General features: G+C 45.4%; 1 protein-coding gene across 1 annotated transcript in view; it reads right to left on the minus strand.

The window, feature by feature from the left end:
- The window catches only part of LOC132571979 (uncharacterized), a 28821-nt gene continuing 5273 nt past the window's right edge, over positions 1-23548 (minus strand). The window contains exons 6-16 of the mRNA XM_060238772.1: positions 22401-22466; positions 20289-20509; positions 19224-19298; positions 11680-11782; positions 9336-9793; positions 8250-8345; positions 7181-7411; positions 4205-4227; positions 2283-2395; positions 1804-1932; positions 1-950 (exon numbers count right to left, since the gene is read on the minus strand). Of these exons, the coding sequence (XP_060094755.1) occupies positions 442-950; positions 1804-1932; positions 2283-2395; positions 4205-4227; positions 7181-7411; positions 8250-8345; positions 9336-9793; positions 11680-11782; positions 19224-19298; positions 20289-20509; positions 22401-22466 (2024 nt within the window). The 3' untranslated portion in view covers positions 1-441. The remainder of the gene's footprint in view (positions 951-1803; positions 1933-2282; positions 2396-4204; positions 4228-7180; positions 7412-8249; positions 8346-9335; positions 9794-11679; positions 11783-19223; positions 19299-20288; positions 20510-22400; positions 22467-23548) is intronic.

The following is a 23548-nucleotide window of genomic DNA, read 5'->3' on the forward strand; positions in this document are numbered from 1 at the left end:
CTGCAAACCAAAGACAACTTTATTACATTACACTGCTTTTGACTTCGTAAACAAACAAAATCCACTTTTCCTTTTTTTGAGAGAGAGAGTTTTACCTTGTGCAACTCAAAAGCAGTTATGTACAGCAGAAGCTTACTCAGTTGAAGCAAATTACTTGAGGTGCAGCTTCTGAGATTTCCGGGGGCATTACTGAAAATAACACAAAACAAAGAGGAGGGAGTTACAGGAAATTGGTTCAAATTATTTAGTACAAACGTGTTGTCTCAGGGAACTGCTTCTACAAAGTCTGGTTTTGAGTAGTCCATCACCCTGCAGTTTGCAACAGAGATTAGGCTCTAGATATTTTGGCTGAGAAAAAAGAAAAATGTGTGTTCTTCTGTCACAGTGGTGAAGAACAAAGGAATCACCCCCACATCATTTATGTAGAAGCAGCCTTTTGAGTCACAAGCAAAGCTGAGATCCTGGCCCCACCCAGAGCCAAGGGTAGATTTTCTCTTGCCTGAAGGAGACTGGAGGGAAAGCAAAGACTGGGATGTCCAGATCAGCATCAGAAAATACCACCTGACCTCTCTCATAGTTTAGAGACACCTGGATCCTCCTGGGTTTCCTGCACAGGTACAAGGGAGTCCAGTGGGAGGTCAGTGCTTGGAACTGTCCCCAGCACTGCTCCACAGCCCAGATGCCTTGCTCAGGGCTGAGGCTGATGTAACCTTTCCTCTTTACTGATGCTCTGGCAATGCCAACTGCCCAGCTCTGCCCTGCCTCCACGCTGACCACCCAGCAGTGTTTCCCTGAAGTGAATCCCTCACGGCCCAACACAAAAGGCTCGGAGTCAAATCTCTCTGGGCTGTCAGGCAGGGCCTGCAATTGTTTTCCATGCCTCACTGTCTTTCGATCCCGGGAGATGATGAGTTTCGGGTTGGCTGTCCATGGATCCAGAGTCACATTCTCTGGGGAAAACAGAACAGAACAGAATCAGAGGGTGACAGTTCTAATGACGATGATGATCTTGGATTTATACCCCACCCTTCATTTGGAGTCTCAGAACATCTTACAATCTCCTTTCCCTTCCCCTCCTCACAGCAGACACCCTGTGAGGTAGGTGGGGCTGAGAGGGCTGCTCTTGAGAGAACAGCTCTGAGAGAACTTGTGATTGACCCAAGGTCACCCAGCACCTGCATGTGGAAGAGTGGGGAATCAAACCCCAGTTTTCTCTGATTAGAATTCAAGGTTTTAATCATTACACCAAACTGGCTCTTCGAAGTCTGGGTTTGCAGTATGGTTTCTTTTCCAGAAACATATCTTGCTGGAGTAGGCCAATGACACAATTCTCCTACCTCCTATCAGAAAGGAGATGGGGGAGGGAAGCCTTATTCATTCCTAAATGAATCCCAGCATTCAGAGACCAAACTAGTCAAAACTAGCAACAACTAATAGATTGATAGAGAGCCAGTGTGGTATAGGGTAGAGCATCAAAATATGATCTGGGTGACACAGGTTTGATTCCCCACTCTGCCATACAATCAGTCTAACCTGCCTCACAGAGTTGTTGTGAGGAAAAATGTAGGAGAGGCAAGTGAGGTAATCCACTTTGGGTTCCCCACTGGGGAGAAAGGCAGGGGTATGAATGAAGTAAAAATAAAATACCATGCCCACATCCAGCTAATCAATTATTTTTCATCTGGTGTGTCTCCAGATCCACAAGTGCCTCGCACCCAGATTATCCAATACCACTTTGTTTGTTTGTTTAGGGTTTCACTGGCTTCCATCTTTACAAATTTCTCACACACAGAAAATCTTCACCTTTTGTGCTGGTTCCCTGTACATCTCTAAACATCAACGGCCAAAGGATTTGTGGCTGATCTGCTCTTCCACTCCACACAGTAGTTAGGCATGGTATTCTTTCTTTCTTCAGTTCAGTAGCCAGTGTTTCTGAAGAAGAGCAGAAGGATGGTATTATGCTATTTTGCCCGACTTTGGCTGCTTCTGCACAGAAAAGATTTTCCATTAATTGCCACTGAACATAAGGGTGATAGGCACTTGCAGAGACAATGGCAGGTCCACTACACTTTTTCAACAACCCTCAGTTTTCACAATATTGGTGAAAAACACACTGTGCAGAAATCAATACTTGTAAGCTGGGAATTTCCCCATTTCTCCCCTCCAGCCCATACCAAGAGCCACTAGATTTTATGTTTACATTGACTTTCAAGTACTGACCTGATAGGAATATAGCCTCTCCAATAGTCACAAGAGTGTGCTTTACTAGTCCTACCCCATACCTTTGAATTTCTGTATGCTTTCCATTAGAGCAATATTTTTCTGGGAGATTGTGTTGAGCTTCTCCAGGTTAGGAAACTTCACCAGGGGCTGAAAGCAGTTCCCTTTTTCACACCTAGGCAAGAAGGAACCCTTCAAGTCAATTAGTGATGAAAAGTGCTTTGTTTCTGGGTACCAGAAACCTAGTAAGAGGCATAAGAGAAAGACAGGTGAGTTGTGTGGCAAGCAGCATCTACCTGGCCATTTTGCTGAACCACTATTGTCTGTGAAATTAAGCCCAATTTCAAACATTCAAGCATCAGTAACTGTCACATGGTGAGAAGTGGAATCGGACTGTGGAAGTACACACAGCCAGCATCACCAAAAGATGTCTTCTGCACGCTTGGCAACCATGTTTGTAAATGTGTGTCCATGCAGTCCAGCAGCAATTTGCTCATTTATACCAGTGCGCAAAGTCAAGAGCCTGGGAGTGCTACTGGAATCCTCTTTATCAATGGAGGCCCAGGTAGCCGCCACTGCTAGATCCGCCTTCTTTCACCTTAAGAGGGCGAGGCAGTTGGCTCCCTTCTTGGAGCGCACCGACCTAGCAACTGTGATCCACGCAACGGTCACTTCGAGATTGGACTACTGCAATGCCCTCTACATGGGGCTGCCCCTATACCGAACACGGAGACTTCAGGTAGTCCAGAACGCGGCGGCCAGGCTACTGGAGGGACTACCACGGTGGGAACCTGCGCGGCCTGGGCTGCGGGATCTGCATTGGCTGCCGGTTGTCTACCGTGTTCGCTATAAGGTGCTGGTCATCACCTTTAAAGCCCTATATGGCCGAGGACCTGCCTACCTAAAGGACCGCCTCTCCCCATATGTGCCCCAGAGAGCGCTGAGATCCGGTTCTCAGAACTTACTAACAATCCCTGGGCCAAGAGAAGCTAGGTTGAAGGCTACCAGGGAGCAGGCCTTCTCGGTGATAGCCCCTCGTTGGTGGAACGACCTTCCTGAGATGGTGCGAGCCCTGCGGGACCTGAACCAGTTCCGCAGGGCTTGCAAAACATTTCTTTTCCAGCTGGCTTTTGAGATAGAACTTGATTAATCCAACGAATGGACATCTAGCCATCTTGCGTACATTATGATACAGTATTTTAGCACCATTTTATATATTTTAACTATTTTAAATAATTTATTTGTGACTGATATATTTAAAACTGTTTATGTTGTTTTATGTGAATCATGGGATCCCCATGTCTGTTAGCCGCCCTGAGCCCGCCTGGCGGGGAGGGCGGGATATAAAAATAAAATATTATTATTATTATTATTATTATTAATTTACTTCATTTATAACCCAATGAGAACCTATTGTGGCTTACACTGTTCTCCCTTCCTCGATTTTATCCTCACAAGAATTGAGATGGGGTAGTCAGTATGTGACTGGTCCAAGGTTACCTAACAAGTTTCTATGGCAGAGTAAAGGTTCACACCCTAGTTTCCCACACCCTAGTCTAATGGTCTAACCACCACACTGACTCTCTAGCCTTATAGGAACAGCAAACATCTCAGGTGAACTGTGTGAACTTTTTGTGCATGCAGTCAGCTCTGTTCACATACAAAATCATTTGCACAGTGCTCTGTGTGTGCACTTCTGAGCTTTTATCTCAGTATCTACCATGTGAAAGATGTCACCATGTACCTGGATGTCTAAATCAAGCCTTACAAAGAGCACTGGGGATTCATCACTTCTAGTGATCAGTCCTGGACTCTTTTTCAATAGCAGGGTTCTGCCAAAAGAGTGCCCTTCACTCTTCAGAGCTGCTCCCACTCTTCCTTTGTTGGACAAGATTAAAGGTTTGCATTCAATTCATTTGTGATCCGGGAAGGGGAGTTGCCAAGTACACATTTTACAAGCAATGAAGAATAAGAAAACACCTACCGGCTTAAGGATTTGTTTATATCCTAGAGAGAGAGAAGAGAGAAAAGCTTGGATTACGTTATGAATGTAAAAGTGACTATACAATAATAATTATGGATATCTTTCTTCAAGATTCTTTGGGGCTTTGTTCTTCTCCAAGAGGTCACTTTGCAACACACAGCTTCACCAAAGATGATCACAATAACTTCTTAATGGGATTTAAATCACTGTTCCTCCCCCAAAAAGAACAGAGTTGTTAAAACATCTTCATTCATAAAAAAGATTTCAGCTTCTCCATTGGATTTCTTGAGACACCAGTGCTCACAAATGGCCTATGATGCACGTGAGCAAATCAATTATAGATCTCCTCTCATTTTCCCTAGATTTAACTGACAGTAAACATTCTGTGCCTCCCAAAGAGCAAGAAGCATATCACAATGCCTTTTTGAAAGGAGGGATGCTGCTTCTTTAAATTAAAAAAGTCCTATTTTTCTGCCTACCTGAGCCTGCAGAAGTTCTGTCTTGACTGTGAAATGCACCCATTTCATTGCTGTACTAGCAGCAAACATTTTTGTATGGTTGAGCACCAATCAGAGGGGACCTGCTGGCACTCTGTGATAAATCACAGTATGAAAATCCTCTTTGCCCAGTTTGGGATGACAACCTTTGGATGAGACCTTGGGATCCCTTGGAATTACAGCTCATGTCCAGATCACAGATGTCAGTTCTGTTGACAATAAGTCTGCATAAGGAGTGAAGAAACATGCTTAGATCTTAGATCTGAGTCTAACAGCCAGTTACAGCTGCATCATGTGAGCTGGAGTCAGGTGTATAGTGACTCAGCAATTTGTACATTGCTCCCATTGGCTGGATGTATAAATGTAGATAAGTGTCCTCATCTTTTCCCCTTGAGGATTATTGGATGTATGGCGAAGCACTTTGTTAGTTTGTTCCAGTATCTGTATATAGTCACTGTCGTAGATAACTGTATAATACACACTGCTTTGATACAAGCCGGAGTGTGTGTGTGTCTTCTTGCAGGGTCTACCGGAGGAGTCAGCAGTAAGCTCAACTCAGCCACACCGAGAAGTTCTTCTAGAGAAAATGGATGCTTTGGAGGATGGACTTTGTGGCATTGTGCCCCAGTGAAGTCTGTCCACCCCAGGCTCTATCCCAAATCTCTAGGAATTTCCCAACCCAGATCTAGCACCCTAACCCTCCTAGCAACCCATTCTCTACATCCAGGACTGTGTTTTCTGTCCAAGGCAGCGTTTGAGCAGGCTTATTTCCACCACTACCTCCTCACCCTTTCCTATCTGTCACCAACTCTCAACTGTGCTTGTTGGATAAGGTTATCAGCTGTGGGTTGAGAAATTCCTGAAGATTCGGAAGAGGGCTTGGAAAGGGAGGATTTTGGAGAGGAAGCTCAATAGGGATGTGATGCCACACAGTCCGTCACCCCTTCAAACTTGCCATTTCCTTCAGGGAAACTGAGCTCTATAATCTGGAGATTTCAGGAGATATCCATAACCCACCTGGAGAGTGAGAACCCAATTTCTGGAGCATATTTAGTACTCATCTGACTGGGAAAATGTATATTGGGGTGGAGCTGTGGCTCAGTGGTAGGGCATCTGCTTTGCATGAAGGGGGTCCCAGATTCTGTGCCCCACATTTTCAAGTTAAAGGACAAGATGGGAAGTGATGTAAAAGACTTCAGGCTACCTTGGAAAGCCACAGCCAATCAGAGTAGACAATAATGACCTTGATAGACCAATTCAGCATCAGGCAGCTCCATGTATGTTCTTCGTCCTCTTTATTTTCCTTTTTCTAGATATAGTGAATGCATGTATGATGGACAATAAATGGTTAATGCTGTACCCTGGTCTGAGAACCCTGACTGACAAGGGATTCAAATGAAATAGAGTTAGGAGTTAACAGTGGGAGAGCGAAGCAAACTGCGAGAGGATCAAGAAAGATTTTGCGTTAGGGAAATGGGACACACAGCCCATTCCTATTAAGTCTAAGCAAAATAGGTCCTAGAAGATGGGGTGATCCCTAGTCAGTGAATAAGGAAAGAAACTGGAACTCATATAAATGTTGCTGCCTTCACCAGCTTTAATGTCTGTGACCAAGAAGCTTATGCTTGCTTTTATAAGCAAAGGCTGCCAAGAAATCTCTCTCCTCAAGATTTAAAGTCCTGTCAGGTTTTCATACAAAGTTACCTCATTCCGATTGCCTGTTCAACTCATCAGTCCTAAACCTGATTCCTACCTGACCCCCTCAAAGTAAAATAATACAGATTGTTAGTGTTGATTGTCAGCCTCTAATGTATCATTTTAGACTCTCTCCTCAGTTTTCTAGGCTGGGTCAGCATTTACCAATATACATTCAAGCCACTGCGTGAGACAGCCAGAGAAGAAGAAAGAAAAAGGGACTGCTATGCTAGATGCTTCAGAAGAGCCTAGGATTCATCAACTTGGAAACAGCTGCCTCCATCATAGGACGATACCTATCAGGGAACCAATCAGTGTTTTGTGATAGCCCCGCTCTCATGGCAGCCACTTAATGGTGGTGCCCACTTCCTGTTCTCAAAATTCCAAGAGACTCCCCCAGGCAGGGGACTCCAGTTAGACACACATTACTACTTCTTCTTGTAGAAGCAGGGCTGCAACTCTAGTTTGGGAAACACTTTGATATTTGAGAGGGTGGGGGTTGAGCCTGTGAAGGATGGGGATTGGAGAGGGGCAAGACCTCAGTGGGATATAATGACACAATCCACCCTCCAAAGCAGTCATTTTCTCCAGGGAACTGATCTCTGTTACATGGAGATCAGTCCTAATTCTCAGAGCTCTCCAGGCCCCACCTGGAGGCTGGCAAGCCATGCATGATACAATCCCACCTTCAACAAATGACAAACCATTGGCTACAATAATAACAACCACAACTGAAAGGTGTTGCTAAGGAAGCAAACTTTGAAGATGATACGCAAATCCTCACCTGCAGAAATTCACTGGCCGACTGTTGGCAACCCTCCTCTAAATCTCCAATAAAGTCACCAAGACGGGAGACAGTGTAGCAGAGTTTGGCATCGTTTTCCTTCTGTGCCTTCTCCACCTCCTTCTCTAGTTCTCCCAGCTGAGCAAGGAGAAGGCTCTCCTGCTTCACAAGAAACTGGTGGAGCTTCTGGAACTCCCTTAAAATTTTCTGTCTTTCAATCTTTATCTCTTCCTGGAATCAAATAATAAAGAAAAGCGGGGGAGGAAACAGCTGGTCAAGAGAGATCTGTAAAATAAGATTCAGGCCCTTTCCTCATGGGGGCGCTTTTGTTCCCCACTGTCACTGTGGCTGACAATGCAGCACAGCGACAACACAGCATTTTCTCTGCCCCAGTTGCTGCAGCAACAATCTCCTATTCACCAGCAGAAGGCAACATTTAAAAAAAGAAAAAGAAAAAAAGAATGGCAATTGACATACCAATACAATACTATGTTTATATGTCAATTACTGATTTAAAAAGAAACTTGAAAAAGCCATCTGAATAGCATAGGAGTGGTGGGAATGGCCACAATAGGCCTGGCATCCCTGAGTAAAGGAACTGGCAGTAGGTGATATGTAAGACCTTTGCCTGAGAATTTGGAGAGCTGCTGCCAGTCTGACTCTGATTCAGTATAAGGCAATTTCGTGTGTTCATTGTTCATGTTGCTTTGATCCCTGCACATAGACCAGGCTAGCCTGATCTTTTCAGATCTCACAAGCTAAGGATGGTCATCCCTGGTTAATAGTTGGGTGGGAGACCACCAAGGAAGTCCAGGGTTGCTACACAGAGGCAAGCAATGGCAAAACACCTCTGCTCATCTCTTGCCTTAAAAATTCTATGAGGTCAGCATAAGTTGGCTACAATTTGACAGCCTTTTCCACCATGTGTCCTCTTCCCTGCCCCGGCTATGAGTGTAACAACTCATACATCACCCTTTTATTTAAAAAAATTACTAAGTTCTCCTCCTGTTGTCCGCTCTGGGATGACTTATGAATCATAACTTACCAGGCCCGTGCAAGAAATACATACCAAATACTTTGCAGAACATTTCTGTAGCTTCGCTTTACAGTTTTGGGCAGCCTGTCTTTCAGTTTTCAGAGTCTGTAGGCACACATGGATTTCATTCTGCACAAAGAGAACAACAAATTTGATAGCCACTGAAGGCAACTTCCACATTAGGCTGTGAGATTAAATCAAAGGGGGCTGTACCATCGAACACAGGAGCTTTGAGCTATAATAACTGATTTGGACCATACCACTCCAGCTGGCCCTTATAATCCTATTCCTTGTAAGGTAGAGAAGACTAGAGTGTACACAAAGCATAATTTCTGCGGAAACGGTACCTATAGTAGTACCTATAGTTGTTTTGGTTTTGGCAGGTATAATACCACTAGGCAAACTAGACAACTGCCTAGGGCGCCGGCCTCCTGGGTGTGCCATATTGGTCCCCCCCATGTGACTTGGTGACATTATCAATGCAAGAGCGGGAGTGCTAGAAGTTGCCTTGCCTAGGGTGCCAGACAGTCTTTAATTTTAAAGTAGCAACAGCAAACTCCAAATTTGATCCAGGCAGTGTTCCAAAAAAGAGGACTGAGTTTGAGCCTTTTTTTTTTTTGCTTGTGACCTTTATTTAACCTAAATCAAACATACACACATTTGTGCTGTTTACTTTGTATTGGAGAAGAGAGATACAGAATCTTCTTCCTGGGCCAAAGAGCTGGCTGGGGGCAGGGCAATTGGGGAGGAAAGGTGCTCAACCCAGAACCCCCCACATCTGCTGTTGAAAATAAAGAACAGCAGGAGATCTAGTCACAAATCTTCTGTGTAACATAAAGCTAGATCCTAAAATAAACTATCAAAAACATTTTAAAACAACACAGCCCAGCCTTTTAAACCCGCCCCCCTTTCCCCCCTCGAAGCTCAGGGTGGCACCCATGATTATTCCTTCGTTTTATCCTAGTTATAACCCTGCAAGTTAGGCTGGGCTGAGAGCGACAGACCTAAAGTCAATCGGCTAGCTTCATTGCTGTGGGGATTTGGACTCCGGTCTCCTTCCCTCGGACACTCTAACAACTTTTCCGTGTATGTTGCCAGCGGACGCATGTCTCTTCTCACCTTGTATTCCTGCGCTGCCTCTTCCAAGGGAAGAACCGTGTGAGTTCTATGCTGCCTGGATTTGTCACAGACCAGGCAGAGGAGGGCGCGGTCTTCCTTGCAGAAGACTTTTAGAGGTTCTTGGTGTTTCTCACACATCATCCTCACCCTCGACCCAGGGAGCTGAAGGCTCAGCCGTCTCATCAGCGGTGTCCTTTTCTTCGCAGTAGTTGCCCCGCTGCTGCTGCTCCTTCTCCTCCACCTCCTCTCTGTCCCCCACTGGAGACGGGACAGGTTTTCCTTCGTCTCCCCCATATTCCGAGCAACACAACCTGGGCACCCCCTGCTTGCGGACAGCAGGCTTCTACAATCCTCCAGGCTAGCGGCACAAAACCCTTTTAACTTTCTGCAGAGCCGCCAGCCACAGCTCTCCACAAACACCCTCCCCGCAGAAGTGAAAGTTGCGCTAAGCATTCCGCCTGGAACAGGAAACTACGGCAGTGTTTTTGTTCTCAATTTTCTGATTGGCTGCAATGCAAAAAGCGTCTGCCTGCCCGCTTGGGTTGGGTTGTCAAGTGCCTACTACTCGTGTTTTGTTTTTTCAAGCAGTTTCCTTCAACAGAGTATTGCTGTGCAGACATTCGCAGGAGATTATGCCGAACTCCGAAAGCTTCGCGTTTTTGCAGCTCTAAATCGCGCGAATTCCAAACCCGTTGGGGGGATTTTTCCGGTCAGCTGGCACCCCTGCCTCAACTCCCCCTACAGCACACCGTGGGGGAATCGGAGCGAACTGGCTGCGCCGCTGTAGCTCAAAGGATGCTTCCGAGCAATGCTCTCTATAAACTGGTGAGCAAAAACTCTACTTTGTGAGTTGCTGGCATTAAAGTTGTGAGCGACCACATAAATTAGTGTGCTCTAGGGCCATTTTTCCTAAGACAAAAATGTGTGAGCCGGAGGCTAAAAAAACTGAGCTAGCTCACAGTAACAGCTTAGAGGGAACACTGCTTCTGAGGAGATACCGTTAGGACTGGGCACCCCTACCTTGGTTTGAGAATAAATCTATGTGAATGCAGTCAGACTTACTTCTGAGTAAAAGAACAAGTAGCAGGAACAGTATATGTTATGTATTTGCCGTGTTTACTGTTAGTAGGCCTGTTATGTATTTGCTGTCTTTAGTAGGCCTGAGCTTGAAGCATGCTTCCATTACTCTCTAGGATCCTAGTGTCTGCATTCTGATTGGCCATTCTCTTAGAACCCGCCAATCTGGGCATGAGGCTTTTCTTCTGGGAAATGCAAATGAAGGATTCTGGAGAGACCAATAGGAAGGATTGCTGCTGCCTAAAGGGGGCATGTTTAACTCAAGCTCAGTCTATATATTGAATGAGTTGAGCAGGATGTGTCTGACTGTTTCTTCTTGCAATGAAGTGTTTTAGGTTGATTCAGAGTCTGACTCTTTGTGACCCCATGGACAGTCATGCGAGACTCTCCTGTCTTCTACCATCCTCTGTAGATGATACTGTCCCCTGAGCAAGCAGCAGTTGTTTCTGACTCAGGTGACATTGCTTTCACAATGTTTTCACGGCACTGTAGAGGATGTCTATTAGTTTAAACAGCTACCTGGATTTTTTATTCTCCTGTAGTCCACTCTGCAAACTATAGATCAGGGGTGTTGAACTCATTTATTATGGGGGCCAGATCTGACATAAATGAGACCTTGTTGGGCCGGGCTGGTCTAAGTTGGGTTCGGCCATGTATGTATCTATTTAGATTAGGTAGCAGAGATATAAACTTTAAAAGACACAAACATGACTAAATATATACCGTATATATTTAAAAAACTTAAAATAAAACATGCTTAAAACATTAGCACTTGTTGGTCTTAAATATGCCTTCTTTGTATTTCTCCCATGGGATCCAGGGAACTGGGCAAAGGAAACTCACTCTGGCTCTTTCCCTCCCTCCCCAGGGAAGCAGGAGGAGAAGGAACCTCAACCAATGGAGAAAATCGAGGTTTTGCTATGTAGCTCCTGTGCGATGGAACAAGCCTTGCAAAGCAGGCTGAGCTGCAGAAGGAAGTGAGAGAGAGGGAGAAGGAAGCAGACAAGAGCCAGACAAGAGGCAGTTGCTCAGGGGCCTGATAGGAGCCCTCTGGGGGCCTGATTCGGCCCTTGGGCTACATGTTTGCACCCCTGCAATAGATGGTTATTGGCTCCAGAAGATTCTTCCAGGGTTGTTAAATGGGAGATGGGGATTATCATGCATCTTGCCAGGAGGACTGTCTCCTCTTAGGAAAACAGTTGTACAAGTCATTTCGTTCATGCTTGCAAACTGCACCTGTTGAAAGGACACACTCAGTGGGATTTACTTCCAGCTAGCAAATGGGGACTGAAGTTGTAAAAAGCAGTGCTCTCAGACATTCTCATTTCACTTTTGCTGTTGGCACAAAGCAGAATATTGTCTCCATCAAGCTGTTCAGAATGGCACAATAATGCTCTGGTATACTGGTCAGAGCTGGACTAGGAGCTAAGAGACCCAGGTCTGAACCCCCTACTCTGCCATGGAAGTGATGAGCAAATTAACAAGACTGTGAGATTTGTAATGGACACCATTTTAAAGATCTGTAATTTGATATGTGCTGTTGGAATTAAAGCTGCTTAAACAAGCAATGTCTAGTAAACAAGCTGATTTCTGTGGCTGTGCAACACAGGATATGGTGGAGTGGGTGAGAGGCCAGATGTCTACCAAAATGCCTGAGCACATAGTAGATGAAGCAAAGTGGAAATGTTGATGCAGAAGGATTAGGGAATCATATTTTTGCATGAGGCTTGTTTTGCAACATCTACAGAAAACCATGAATATGCCTTGTAAGGGTAATATATATTTTTCGTGACAGAATATACTGATATAGAAAAGGAGAAAATATACATTAGATAATCAAAAGATATCTATGCCTCTAGGAAACATTTTGTCACATTTCAAATGGATTCCTTGGGTTTTCTTACCAAAGACCTCTTCATTGCAATAAAGTTCTGACAGCTTTTGGAACAGTGCTGGCTGTGTTCATTATTAGGCATTGGCACACCCATACACTGGAGCCATTTGGGGCAACAAAGCTCAGTTGGTGACCATGGTTGCAAACCTCCAGGTGGTGGCTGGAGATCTCCTGGAACTACCATTGGTCTCCAGGCAACAGAAATCAGTTCTCCTGGAGAAAAATGGCTACTTTGGATGCTGGAGTTTTGGCATGCTCTGCTGAGGTTCTTCTCTTCTCCAAACACTGCCCTCCCCAGGCTCCACCCTCACAATCCCCAGGAATTTCCCAACCCAAAGTTGGCAACCCTAGAACATAACAGAGCCCATGTTGGAGCAGGCCAATGGCCCATTCTGTCCAACACTCTGTGCCACACAGTGGCCAAAAATATGCGCTATCAGGAGGTCCACCAGCAGGGTCAGAATTCCAGAAGTCCTCCACTATTGCTCCCCAAGCTCCAAGAGCATCATTGCCCTAGATATATAGTGTTCCATCTATACCTTTTGGCTAATAGCCACTGATGGACCTCTGCTCCATGTAATGTCATTGAGTGCCCAAAAATTCTTGCGTTGTGAGAAAGGGAGAAAAGTGCTTTTCTCTGCCTTCTCTATCCCAGGCATAATTTTGTAAACCTCTATCATGTCACCCTCAGTTGTTGTTTTTCCAAGCTAGAGAGCCCTAAGCTCAAAGGAAGTGTTCCATCCCCTTTATCATTTTAGTTGCCCTTTGCTACATTTTCCCCAGTGCTATGAAAATTGTTTTTTAGGTGTGGTTACCAGAACTGTCCACAGTATTCCAAATGAGACTACACCACTGATTTATACAGGGGCATTATGATACTGGCTGATTTGTTTTCTGTTCCCTTCCTAATAATGCCCAGCATAGCATTTGGTTTTTTTAATTGCAGTTGCACATTGAGTTGTCATTTCCAGTGAGTTATCTACCACGACTCCAAGATCTACCTCCTGGTCCATCTCCACCAGTTCGGACCTCATCAACATGTATTTATAATTGGGATTTTTGGCTCCATTTTGTGCATTACTTTATACTTGGCCACGTTGAACCTCATTTGCCATGTTGACACCCACTCGCCCAACCTTGACAGATCCCTCTGGCGTGCCTCACAATCCCTGGTTCTCACCACCCTGAACAACTCAGGGTCATCTGCAAACTTAGCCATTGCTGACTCCCAACTCCAAATCATTAATGAACACATTAAAAGGCACCAGACCCAGTATTGAGCCCTAGGACCTTGCACAAGTCACACGCTCTCTCTCAGCCTAACCCACCTCGCAGGGCTATTATTGTGAAGATAAAATGGAGGAGGGAGAAAACAATGTGTGCCTCCTTGAGCATCTTGGAAGAAAGATGGGATTAAAACGTACTAAACAATCCACAATGTAATAGGCTGGGCAAACCCTCTAGATGAGCATAGGTGTGGCAAAGGTTGATCCCCCATGAATAGGTGAACAAGCCCAAACACACCCCATGATTCAACAGAAGGGCTCTGTGTAAATATTATTTTATGGTGGGGGAAGGACACCAGTTTGCTATCCAGGCATCATATTACAATCACCCTCTTCTTTTGCCATTAGATGTTTTGCCTAATCCCCTTGGGTCTTGCACCTTAAGAGACAGGCTGGGCTGAGCAGTGTTGCCAACTTTTTTTGGCTAATATCTATACCTGTAGCAAAAACCTGATATGCAGAAGTTAAGCAAGGGAAGCTGGGGGGGGGGGGTGGTAATCAAAATGATAAGAAAAGCTTCCTCTGCTTAATTTAAATGAGTTGCAGGGAAAGCTTCCTCTGCTAAATTGAAGCACGTCAGGCTGCCATTAATGGGTTCAAAAGCAGAGGAAGACTACTGAGTGCCAGCATTTTGTACAAGACTCCCAAGTCCCAATGTCATGGCCTCCAGTCACCTTTTGACACCCCTTTCGACAATGACATTCTCCTATTGCCACTACACTGCTCTGGAGTAAATTCCATATTTTAAATATCTATCCAGATTCAAACTAAGCCGCTTTATCCTGAGAATTGGTCTATCAAGGCCAGTGTTGCCTACTCTGCCTGGCAGCAATCCGCCAGTTCAGTTCTTTCTCCAGATCCTTTTTTAAAATTGGAATTGCCAGAGATTCAATTTGGGACCTTCTACATGCAAGTGGATGCTCTGCCACTGCCATGGTCTCACCCCAGAGAATGGGAGTTTAGAATAAATAACATAAGCAGAGAAATACACATGGATTTATTCTAAATCATACTTGTGCTGTATATAAACCTTTAATGGGCTTCATATTCAAGTTGTAACAGTTTATTCTACCAAACTCAATATGAAAAGATTCACCATGTGCACAATGAGAAATTGTATATTATTTTGTATTTGCCTAATATGACTTACTAGCATAATTTGACACAATATTTGGAGTTTCTCTTCAGAGGATGCTAGGATAGGTGAATAGAAGAGCAATCCTAAGAACACTTCTCTGGGAGTGTGCCACCTACTGAACAGACCAGGTGAGTAGACCCACGGCTTTTTGAGCAGGAATGCAGTTCTGACTGGCTTGGTTTCAGGGGGTGTAGCCTAATATGCAAATGAGGTCCTGCTGAGCTTTTCCTGCAAAAAGCCCTGTGTGAAACAATGGTGATGTCAGGGGGTGTGGCCTAAAATGCAAATGAGTTCCTGCAGGGCTTTTTTTTAAAAAACAAAGAAAGCCCTGAGTAGACCCAATTAGGATCATTCTCTTTCCATCTGCAAGCACCATGTGTCCTGCCTCCACTGTCATAGAGACTGCGTCTGTCAGAGAGCAAAAAAAATAATTTGTGTGTGTGTCTACACTTCACTGCAATTAGTCCAGTATAACAAGATAAAATCGACTGAAAGTAGTAGGTGGAAAAACGTAGATCAAAGCTGCTGTATCTGCATCAAAAAAGGCCACACGATACTCTTCATAGTCCAGAAATACCTGGGTCCTTCAGGGCCAGCTGCTTAGGGACAGGGTGGTCACAGGGCAAGTCAGAGCCTCAAAATAATCTCCATACTGTTGTAGTGCCCAGACTTGCTCCTCAGGGCTAGGGATGATTTCTCTCTTTCACTTCACAGATTCTTTGGCAAAGCCCACAGCCCAGTATCTCCCACTTCCTACTTCAACTTCCCAATAATGTCACCCTGATATGAATCCCTCGCAGCCCAACACATAGGGATAAGTATCAAATCTCTCAAAATTGTCAGATACATCCTGCTATTCATCTCCCAGTCTCACACTCTTCTGGTCCGCAGAGAGGATGAGGAATGGGTTTGCGGTATCAGGATCCAGAGTCACAGTCACTTGGAGGGTAAGGGGCAAAGAGAAAGAGAGTGTGTACAAGCAGAGGCAGTTGCAGCACATGTGAAATGTGCCATGGGGATGCCAACAAAAACAGCCTGCTCATGCCAAGCAGTCACTGCTGCAGCTGCAGTGTGTACCCAAACACTCAACTCTTCTGCCTGTTCTTTTTGCAATCTCAGCATAGGGAAGGTCAAATAATCATGTCCTGGGCTTTGGGATTCCCAGTGCATGCTGTAACAAGGATGTGCTTTCCAGTTCAGATGACAGACCATCTAGTGAAGGAAGGAGAAAGAAAGATTGGCTTCCACATGTTCACATATTTAAGTCAGTAGTCAGAGCTGGTGCACGGCAGTCGGTGAACTAGGCGATGGCCTGGGGCACCGGCTCCCACAGGGGCGCATGCAGAGGTGGTTGCCCCATCCCTGCTCGCACCATCCCTGAGCCTTTCTCGGCTCTGAGGGGTCGGAGGAGCTCCCTTGATCTCTCAGAGTCGAGAAAGAACATGGCTTCCTGTCATGAGCTCTGACGAGGGGGAGCTGGAAGGGTTAACAGATCAGGAAAAGTTGCCTACCAGCTCCTCAGCCAAATGTCCAGCAGCTGGCCCATCAATCACTCTCCCTACATTCCAGGCACCAGCGCTGGCTGTTGACAATCAATCTCCTCCAAACTCTCCCTCTCCCATCTCAAGAGTGTGGAGCCAATTCCGAAAGGCACTTTCAGAGCGAAGGCATGAGGCACGCTGGTGCTTCAGATCTCTCAGCCCTGAGTCCTAGAAGAGTCATAGCCACCCAGGGAGCAAGCTGATTGAGGCTCCCATATAACTCACACCCAGGACTTGGGAACCTCATGGAAGCAACAAGTTGATCCTCTGGCTTGCATCCACGCTCCTTCCTGATTCCAGATCCTGATCTGCTTGAATTCCTAGGCATCCTGACCCTTTGGCTTTTAGACACTGACTTCTGATTCCGGTTTGTGATTTTGCTTTGGTGACTTGGCTCCTGCTTGACTTCCTGGACTTTGACCTTGGATTGGCTTTGGACTCCCGCCTGCCTGCGCCCTGAGAATGTGACACTTCCCCTGCCCAGCGTGCTCTGAACTCAGAGCATGCTGAGCAGGAGAAGATGCCCAGTGTTCTTTCTGGGGTTCCCAACCCTCCCCCCACCCCTACCCTTCCTGTCCCTTCCACTCCGCCTCCCCCCTCCTGGCATGATCAGAGCGCGCAGCGCCTCTGCCCTACCGGCATCACAGCTGGGGGGGGGGGGAGGCAGGACAGGGCTGTTGGGCAGGGGGCACGTGGTGCACCATTGCAGCATGCGTGCGAATGGACATGAGGGGGGGGAGGAGCACCGGCACAGGGTTTTGCTTTGGGTGGGAAAAAACCTAGCCCCGGACCTGTCAGTAGTTTTCAACCAGGAAACTGTTTATACATCTCCCTATTGGCTGAGGAACCCATTATACAGCAGAAGATTCTGGAACACATTCAAGGGTACACAATCAATTCATGTAATTAAGCCTGTTTGTCTCACTGTCACTCTACCACAGGTGTGCTCAATCTTTTTGAGCCTGTGGTTTCTCCCCTGTGTTTGGGCTTCCTCTGTGTATATGGTTCTTCTGTCTCCAGCAGCAGCCATTTTGTGGTTGACTCTACCTCTTGTGGCAGCCATTTTTTGCTGTGCCCACCACCTTTAGAATTCTTACACAGAGGCAGTGGGCACAGCACAAAATGGCTGCCACAGGAGATAGAGCCAACCACAAAATGGCTGCTGCTGGAGGCAGAAGAACCACATATATATGGAGGAAGCCCAAACACAGAGGAGAAATGTGAATTTACAAATACACTGAAAAAGAAGAGTGAGAGAAAATAAAACCAACATTGAAGTGACAGCTGCTACTGAAATACCACTATTTTAATCTGCCCAGGCAATCTGATCTCAAGAAGCCCTGCTGGGCAAGTGTACAACCTGACCCCACTCACTTCCTAAAAATACTTAGTAGGTGCCAGGAAAGGTGTCAAAGGATACCATGGTGGAGCCCCCTGTTTTAGCATGTACAGAGAATGCTACATAGAATACAGCTAATGCTCCCCAGCAATAACACATTGTCATAGTATGTAAATTGTCATTCACTTCTATATCATTAATGGTCTTCTTATGAGGAGCCCCAGAAAATCCAGGCATCCAACTTAGATGTCAATTTCACCTTTGCTTGGAAAGAAAAGGATCCACCTTAAAAGCAGCCAAAACAGGACAGATGGGGAGACCTGTGAGGAAAAGTCTCAGGTTCTGTTCTGCTACCTCACAGGTTCCTTGTGAGAATAAAATGGAGGGAGGAGAATCATGCTACCCAGAGTTCCTTGGAGGAAGGGCAGAATTTTAAAAAATAAAAGCAAAAAATACTAAACACTATCCTGCAATAAAATCAAGGTCACCTCATCTTTAATTTTTCCATATCAATAATATGCCTATTTTACTGGAGGCTAGGCATACCAGTCCCAGGTATTTTCCAGCACAGACCTGGCAACCCTATGGGTGACCCTGCTCTTGGGTAAAAGACTGCAGGTCCCCTTCTTCTCCACAGTGTTCATTTCAGCACTCATCTTCCTGTGCTAGCAAAATAAATCAGCAGAAGGCAGACAGGCTGCCAAGAGGCCTAAACCCCCAGGGCAGTTGCACACAAGTAACCAGACTGTTAAAAATGTCTTATAAAGTTTATTTCAGATTGAGAAAATACAAGAGTTTATTCTATAGCCAACACATTTCTCTAAAAATCTATGCAGTAAGAAAAAACTATCCTAACAGTCTAACACTCTTTGGGTCAGCATTAGATGGCACAAACCCTAGTTTCTAAAGTCAAAGGCCAGAGCTGAAGCGTTCTCTTCACTAACAATTACAATTTAAGCAAATCATAGTTTAGGCCTTTAGTTCATCAGGATCTCAACTAGTCTCTTCTTCTGGGCCATAGCTAAATTATAACTTTTGGCCCAGCAACATTAGGTGAAGGTGGTATCCAATCAGAACATGTTCTCTGGAGAAGCCTAGAAGAATTACCTCACCACCCCTGGCTCTCCCCCTCCCATCACCCTGCAGGTTCTCAGAAGCTAAACTCCTTTGGCTGTGAAAATAAGAACTATGGAGGCTCAGTGGCCAAAATGGACCAGGCCCTTTATTGCTCACATTAACCCCTTGAGAGAAGGCCAGAGGAGCTTTGCCTCACACAGGCACGGAACACTATTGAAGAAAGTTATCACAGTGGAATGCATAAGGTATGGGGTTGCTAACATTGAAACAGATCCCTCTAGCTGACCCTTCAATAGGAGCTTGAGCAGCAAATGCCAAGTGATTTTATTTTCCTCTACACCCTGAATAGTTTCAGCTGCCCATTTCCACACATCAAATCCCTATTAAAGGGCCAGGACACTTTTCTTCAGGCCTGTTGGCAAGCTTAATAAGATGATATCTGTAAGATGAGTGCATTGCTGGTACTTCTACTGCAGAGACTTTAGGAGATTTTGGTTTAGAAGCTGTGATTGATGGAAGGAGCCAAAATTCCTCACTTCTGTGTGTTCTTCTTCCTTATGATAGCGGACACTGAGGAAAAGACTTTTCTTTATGCTGTTTGGTTGTTGCTGCTAAACAAAAAAGGGAAAAAAGAGTGCATTAGGGGTTCTCAAAAGCTGGCTGCAACTTGATGGTCCTTTATACAGCTGCCAACAGCTTGGAGGGGAAATGTCCTGCTGCTGTATTAGAGGTTTATATGTAAAACTTGGGAGCTGAAGCTCTTCAAGATATAAAAGCAGGAATACACAGGGATGCAATTCCGGCTGGCTTAGCATCAGGGAGTGTGGCCACAAAAAAGCCCTGTGCAAAACTATGGTGAGGTCTGGGAGTGTGGCCTAATATGCAACTGAGTTCCTGCTGGGCTTTTTTTTTTTTAGTCTCTATTAACCAGTGCCCAGCCCAAGGTGTTGATTTTTGACCTATAAAGCCTGTGCTATTATAGAAAATGACCTCAGCAGGCTGCAGGCCGGCCCAGTTAGTGCAGTAGCTATCAGCTAGTTTTGCTTGTCTTGCTCCATTGCTGGATTAGTTCACGGGAAGATCTGTTAGGCAAATTTGCATCTGGGAGAAAAGGAAGTCTAGCCTAGTATAGAGCCTTTTAGTGTGTTCAGACTTCCCTGCACCCCTAGTGGCTGCAGCCAGAACTGCATTAAAATCCAGAACTGGATATTACAGCATGGGCCTGGCTTCAAGGGCCCTTCAACTAAATTGGGCCTCTGAATCCCCCCCACACCTTTTTCATCGGGTCTGTGGGCTTATAGGCAGCCCTGTAGCGCAGAGTGGTAAAGCAGCAGTACTGCAGTACTGTAGTCTGAACGCTCTGCTCACAACCTGAGTTCGATTCCGGCAGAAGCTGGATTCAGGTAGCCGGCCCAAGGTTGACTCAGCCTTCCATCCTTCCGAGGTCGGTAAAATGATTACCCAGCTTGCCTGGGGGAAAAGTGTAGATGACTGGGGAAGGCAATGGCAAACCACCCCATAAAAAGTCTGCCATGAAAACGTTGTGAAAGCAATGTCACCCCAGAGTCGGAAACGACTGGTGCTTGCACAGGGGACCTTACCTTTCCTGTGGGCTTACCATCTCTCACTGAAGCCATTTTATCAGGCTCTGAAGGTGCTGGGAAAAATATCCTGCTGCCCAAGCTGACATCTGAGGAACCAGTAGAGCATGCTGCCACCGTCTGGTATCGCCGTGCATTCATATTTCTCACCTGCCACACCATTTTTCTTTTCATGGCTGGTGAACTAGCCTCTTCTGTTGCCACACCAAATGACAGAACATCTAGCAAAAGTAGGAGAGCAACAAGTTGCAAAACAACCAAGTAACTTTTGTTGACAGCTGTACCAATACAAAGAGTCTCCCATGTGGTAACATCAGGTACTGAGTTTCATGTGAGAAGAAAAGAATGTTTTGTGGGAGGGAACTTAACTAAAAGTTCTGTGCTATACACATAATGGCAAGAAGGTGAATACTAGCAGCAATTTCCCCTCCTCAGCAGAGACAAAAGAAAAACAGTGAGAGTTTGTTCATGAGAGATTTTGACTGAGGAAGCAGTACAGGGGTTAAAAGGAAAATACCCACTCCTCTTGTGCTGCTTCCTCTGATTGAATGAGCAACCCCCTGATTTGAGCTAAAGTGGGGGAGGGACTTTGGGGGATCCATACACAGACTTTCTACATCACGTTGGCTTCAGCCCTGAAAAGTACTGGGTTCGATGCATGAGGAGACTTGGATAGCGTTGATCACAGCTCTTTATTGGTGATTACAGCATGACAATGGTAAACTAAGACTAGAAAACTGGGCCAACAGGGCCAGATATATATACACCAAAGTTCCTGCACTTGCACATCATTGGACCATTTGAACCAGCAGGGGCTTGCAATTGGTCCATGGAAGCAGAGATCTGGCTCCTGCTTCCCATTGTCTCAATGTCCCCAAGCTCAGTCCTAGAGGCTCCAATGAGCCAGCCAGCAACTAACAACCCACATTAAACAGAGTCACATACACAACAGACTCTTACATTCATATAGTTCTTCAGACCAAGTAAATTATTCCATTAAGGAAAGGTCTGTGAGAGATAAATGTACCTGTTAACAGCCAGTTACAATATTCAGCAAAGAACAAAGCAGTAGACAAGTGCACCTTTAAGACCAACTAAGTTTTATTCAGAATGTAAGCTTCCGTATGCTCTTAAGCAGACCATCAGACAAAATGGGAATGGCAAGCAGCAATTCTTAATATAAGTGGGCAGTGAGTTGGTACATAGAATCATATATTACGTAGAATTATATATTAAGAGCATAAGAAAGCTTACATTCTGAATAAAACCTAATTGGTCTTAAAGGTGCACTTGTCTACTGCTTTGTTCTATTGCTTCAGACCAACACGGCTGCCTACTGGGATCAATATTCAGCAAAGTTCACAGCTCCCTTACAGGTCATGTACAGCAAGGTATTGTGAATTATTTACTGGCCTTGGACATTGAACTGAGATGCTCACTGGAATGCCACAGAGTATATGTATTACTGCCAATCATGCACAGCATAAATAGTTGGTTCCACTGAATAGCCCATTTGCATCTAGGCACAAATATGGGTGGGCACCTACCTTCACACATCATTGCCAACTGGCCTGGGGAAAAAATGTCCTGCCTCTTTAACTGAGGCTTAATAGGATGAGGAAGATGATAAGGGTTTTATACAATTCTTTTTTCTACTCTCAGGAGTCTCAAAGGGGCTTCCCTTCCTCTCCCCACAACAAGCACTCTGTGAGGTTGGTGGGGCTGTGAGTGTTCTAAAAACTGTGACCGGCCCAAGGTCACCCAGCAGCCTTTATGTGGAGGAATGGGGAATCAAACTTGGTTCTCAAGATTAGAGCCCACAACCCTTAACCACCACACAACACCAAGTGGGATGTTATCTATCTCAAAGCCAGGAAAATATTCAACAGTCAATTGCCACGCTCTATTAAAGGGACAGGACATTTTTTTTCCAACCCAGTCGGCAACCATACTTCCATATACAACTTGTACGCTCTGGTTATGGATCCAGTAAGGTTGTACATGAGAAAGTTGCTTTTGTATGTACATTGCTTTTGCTGGAATGGAAGACATGAGACTGTTATATATTAAGATATTGTAATATTTGCCTGTAGGAATGCTCAAGTTTATGACCTTTTGCTGTTTCAAGAGCTGCTGGAGATTTCTGTTGACCTTTCTCAACTTCCGATGGCAGAGTGTCTAGAGAGAAAGGAAGAGTCATGATTTTACAAATGGAAAGTTGTGAAAATGTTTGCAGTAGTCAAATCAGCTGCCTTAGTAAGCAAGCAGCCTAGTTAGATAGCAATCTGACCAGACCTGCACCAAAAATACAGAATGTAGCCAGCATTCTAAGCTGAGTTAGTGTGAATCAGCTCACAGGTTTTTAGCCTCCAGCTTACACATTTTTGTCTTAGCTCAGGAACGATGGTGCTAAAGCAAACTAATTTATGCAGTAGCTGAATCACTCACAATTTTAATGCTGTAGCTCACAAAGTAAAATTTTTGCTCACAAGACTACACAGCTTAGAGGGAGCATTGAATGTAGTGCTCTAGTCTAGTACAAAATCATCTGTTTTCTTGCAGAATCCCATGAATCACTGTTTCAAAGACATTCACAGTTTCGGAAGGTAAACTGGATTCTCTAGTGTCACATAACCCTTAAAATTCACTTAAATCGATCCCACCAGCATTTGATAGATAATCTGACACAGGCATTGTGTAGTGGTTAGAGTGTTAAATGAGAATCTGGGCAGGGGCAGATTGGCCATTAAAGCCTCTGGCTCTGGGATTTCTCATGGTGGACTGATGGCCTCTCCACTCCAGGCTGAGTCAGCTCAGTAGAAGGAGGACTCGGCACAGTCTACCTGATCTCTACCTAGCATAGGAGTGGTGGCACCTAGTCCAATGCTGTTCTTTGAAAGAGATGCTGGGCCTGCAGGTAGGCTGCCATCTCTTCCTCCTTTAGGGAGAGCAGAGCCATTTCAGGGAAAGAGCCCTTTTCCAGATCCACGTCCACGTCCAAGCTCTATCTACTTATGGACGGCTGACCGGTCTGCGTCCCAGAAAATCTGGACCGGGCACTACAGGCCATGGCTGAGTGGCTCAGACGGAGTGGACTGAGACTGAATCCTGCGAAGACAGAGGTCCTTTGCCTGGGCCATCGAGGACCGGGGGGGGGGGGGAAATCCCCCTGCCAGCTTTTGACGGTGCGCCGCTGACGGCGGTGGACAGGGTCAAGAGCCTGGGGGTGCTACTGGAGCCGTCCCTAAAGATGGAGGCTC

Source organism: Heteronotia binoei, chromosome 5 (genome assembly GCF_032191835.1).
Source record: "Heteronotia binoei isolate CCM8104 ecotype False Entrance Well chromosome 5, APGP_CSIRO_Hbin_v1, whole genome shotgun sequence".
Taxonomy (NCBI): domain Eukaryota; kingdom Metazoa; phylum Chordata; class Lepidosauria; order Squamata; family Gekkonidae; genus Heteronotia; species Heteronotia binoei.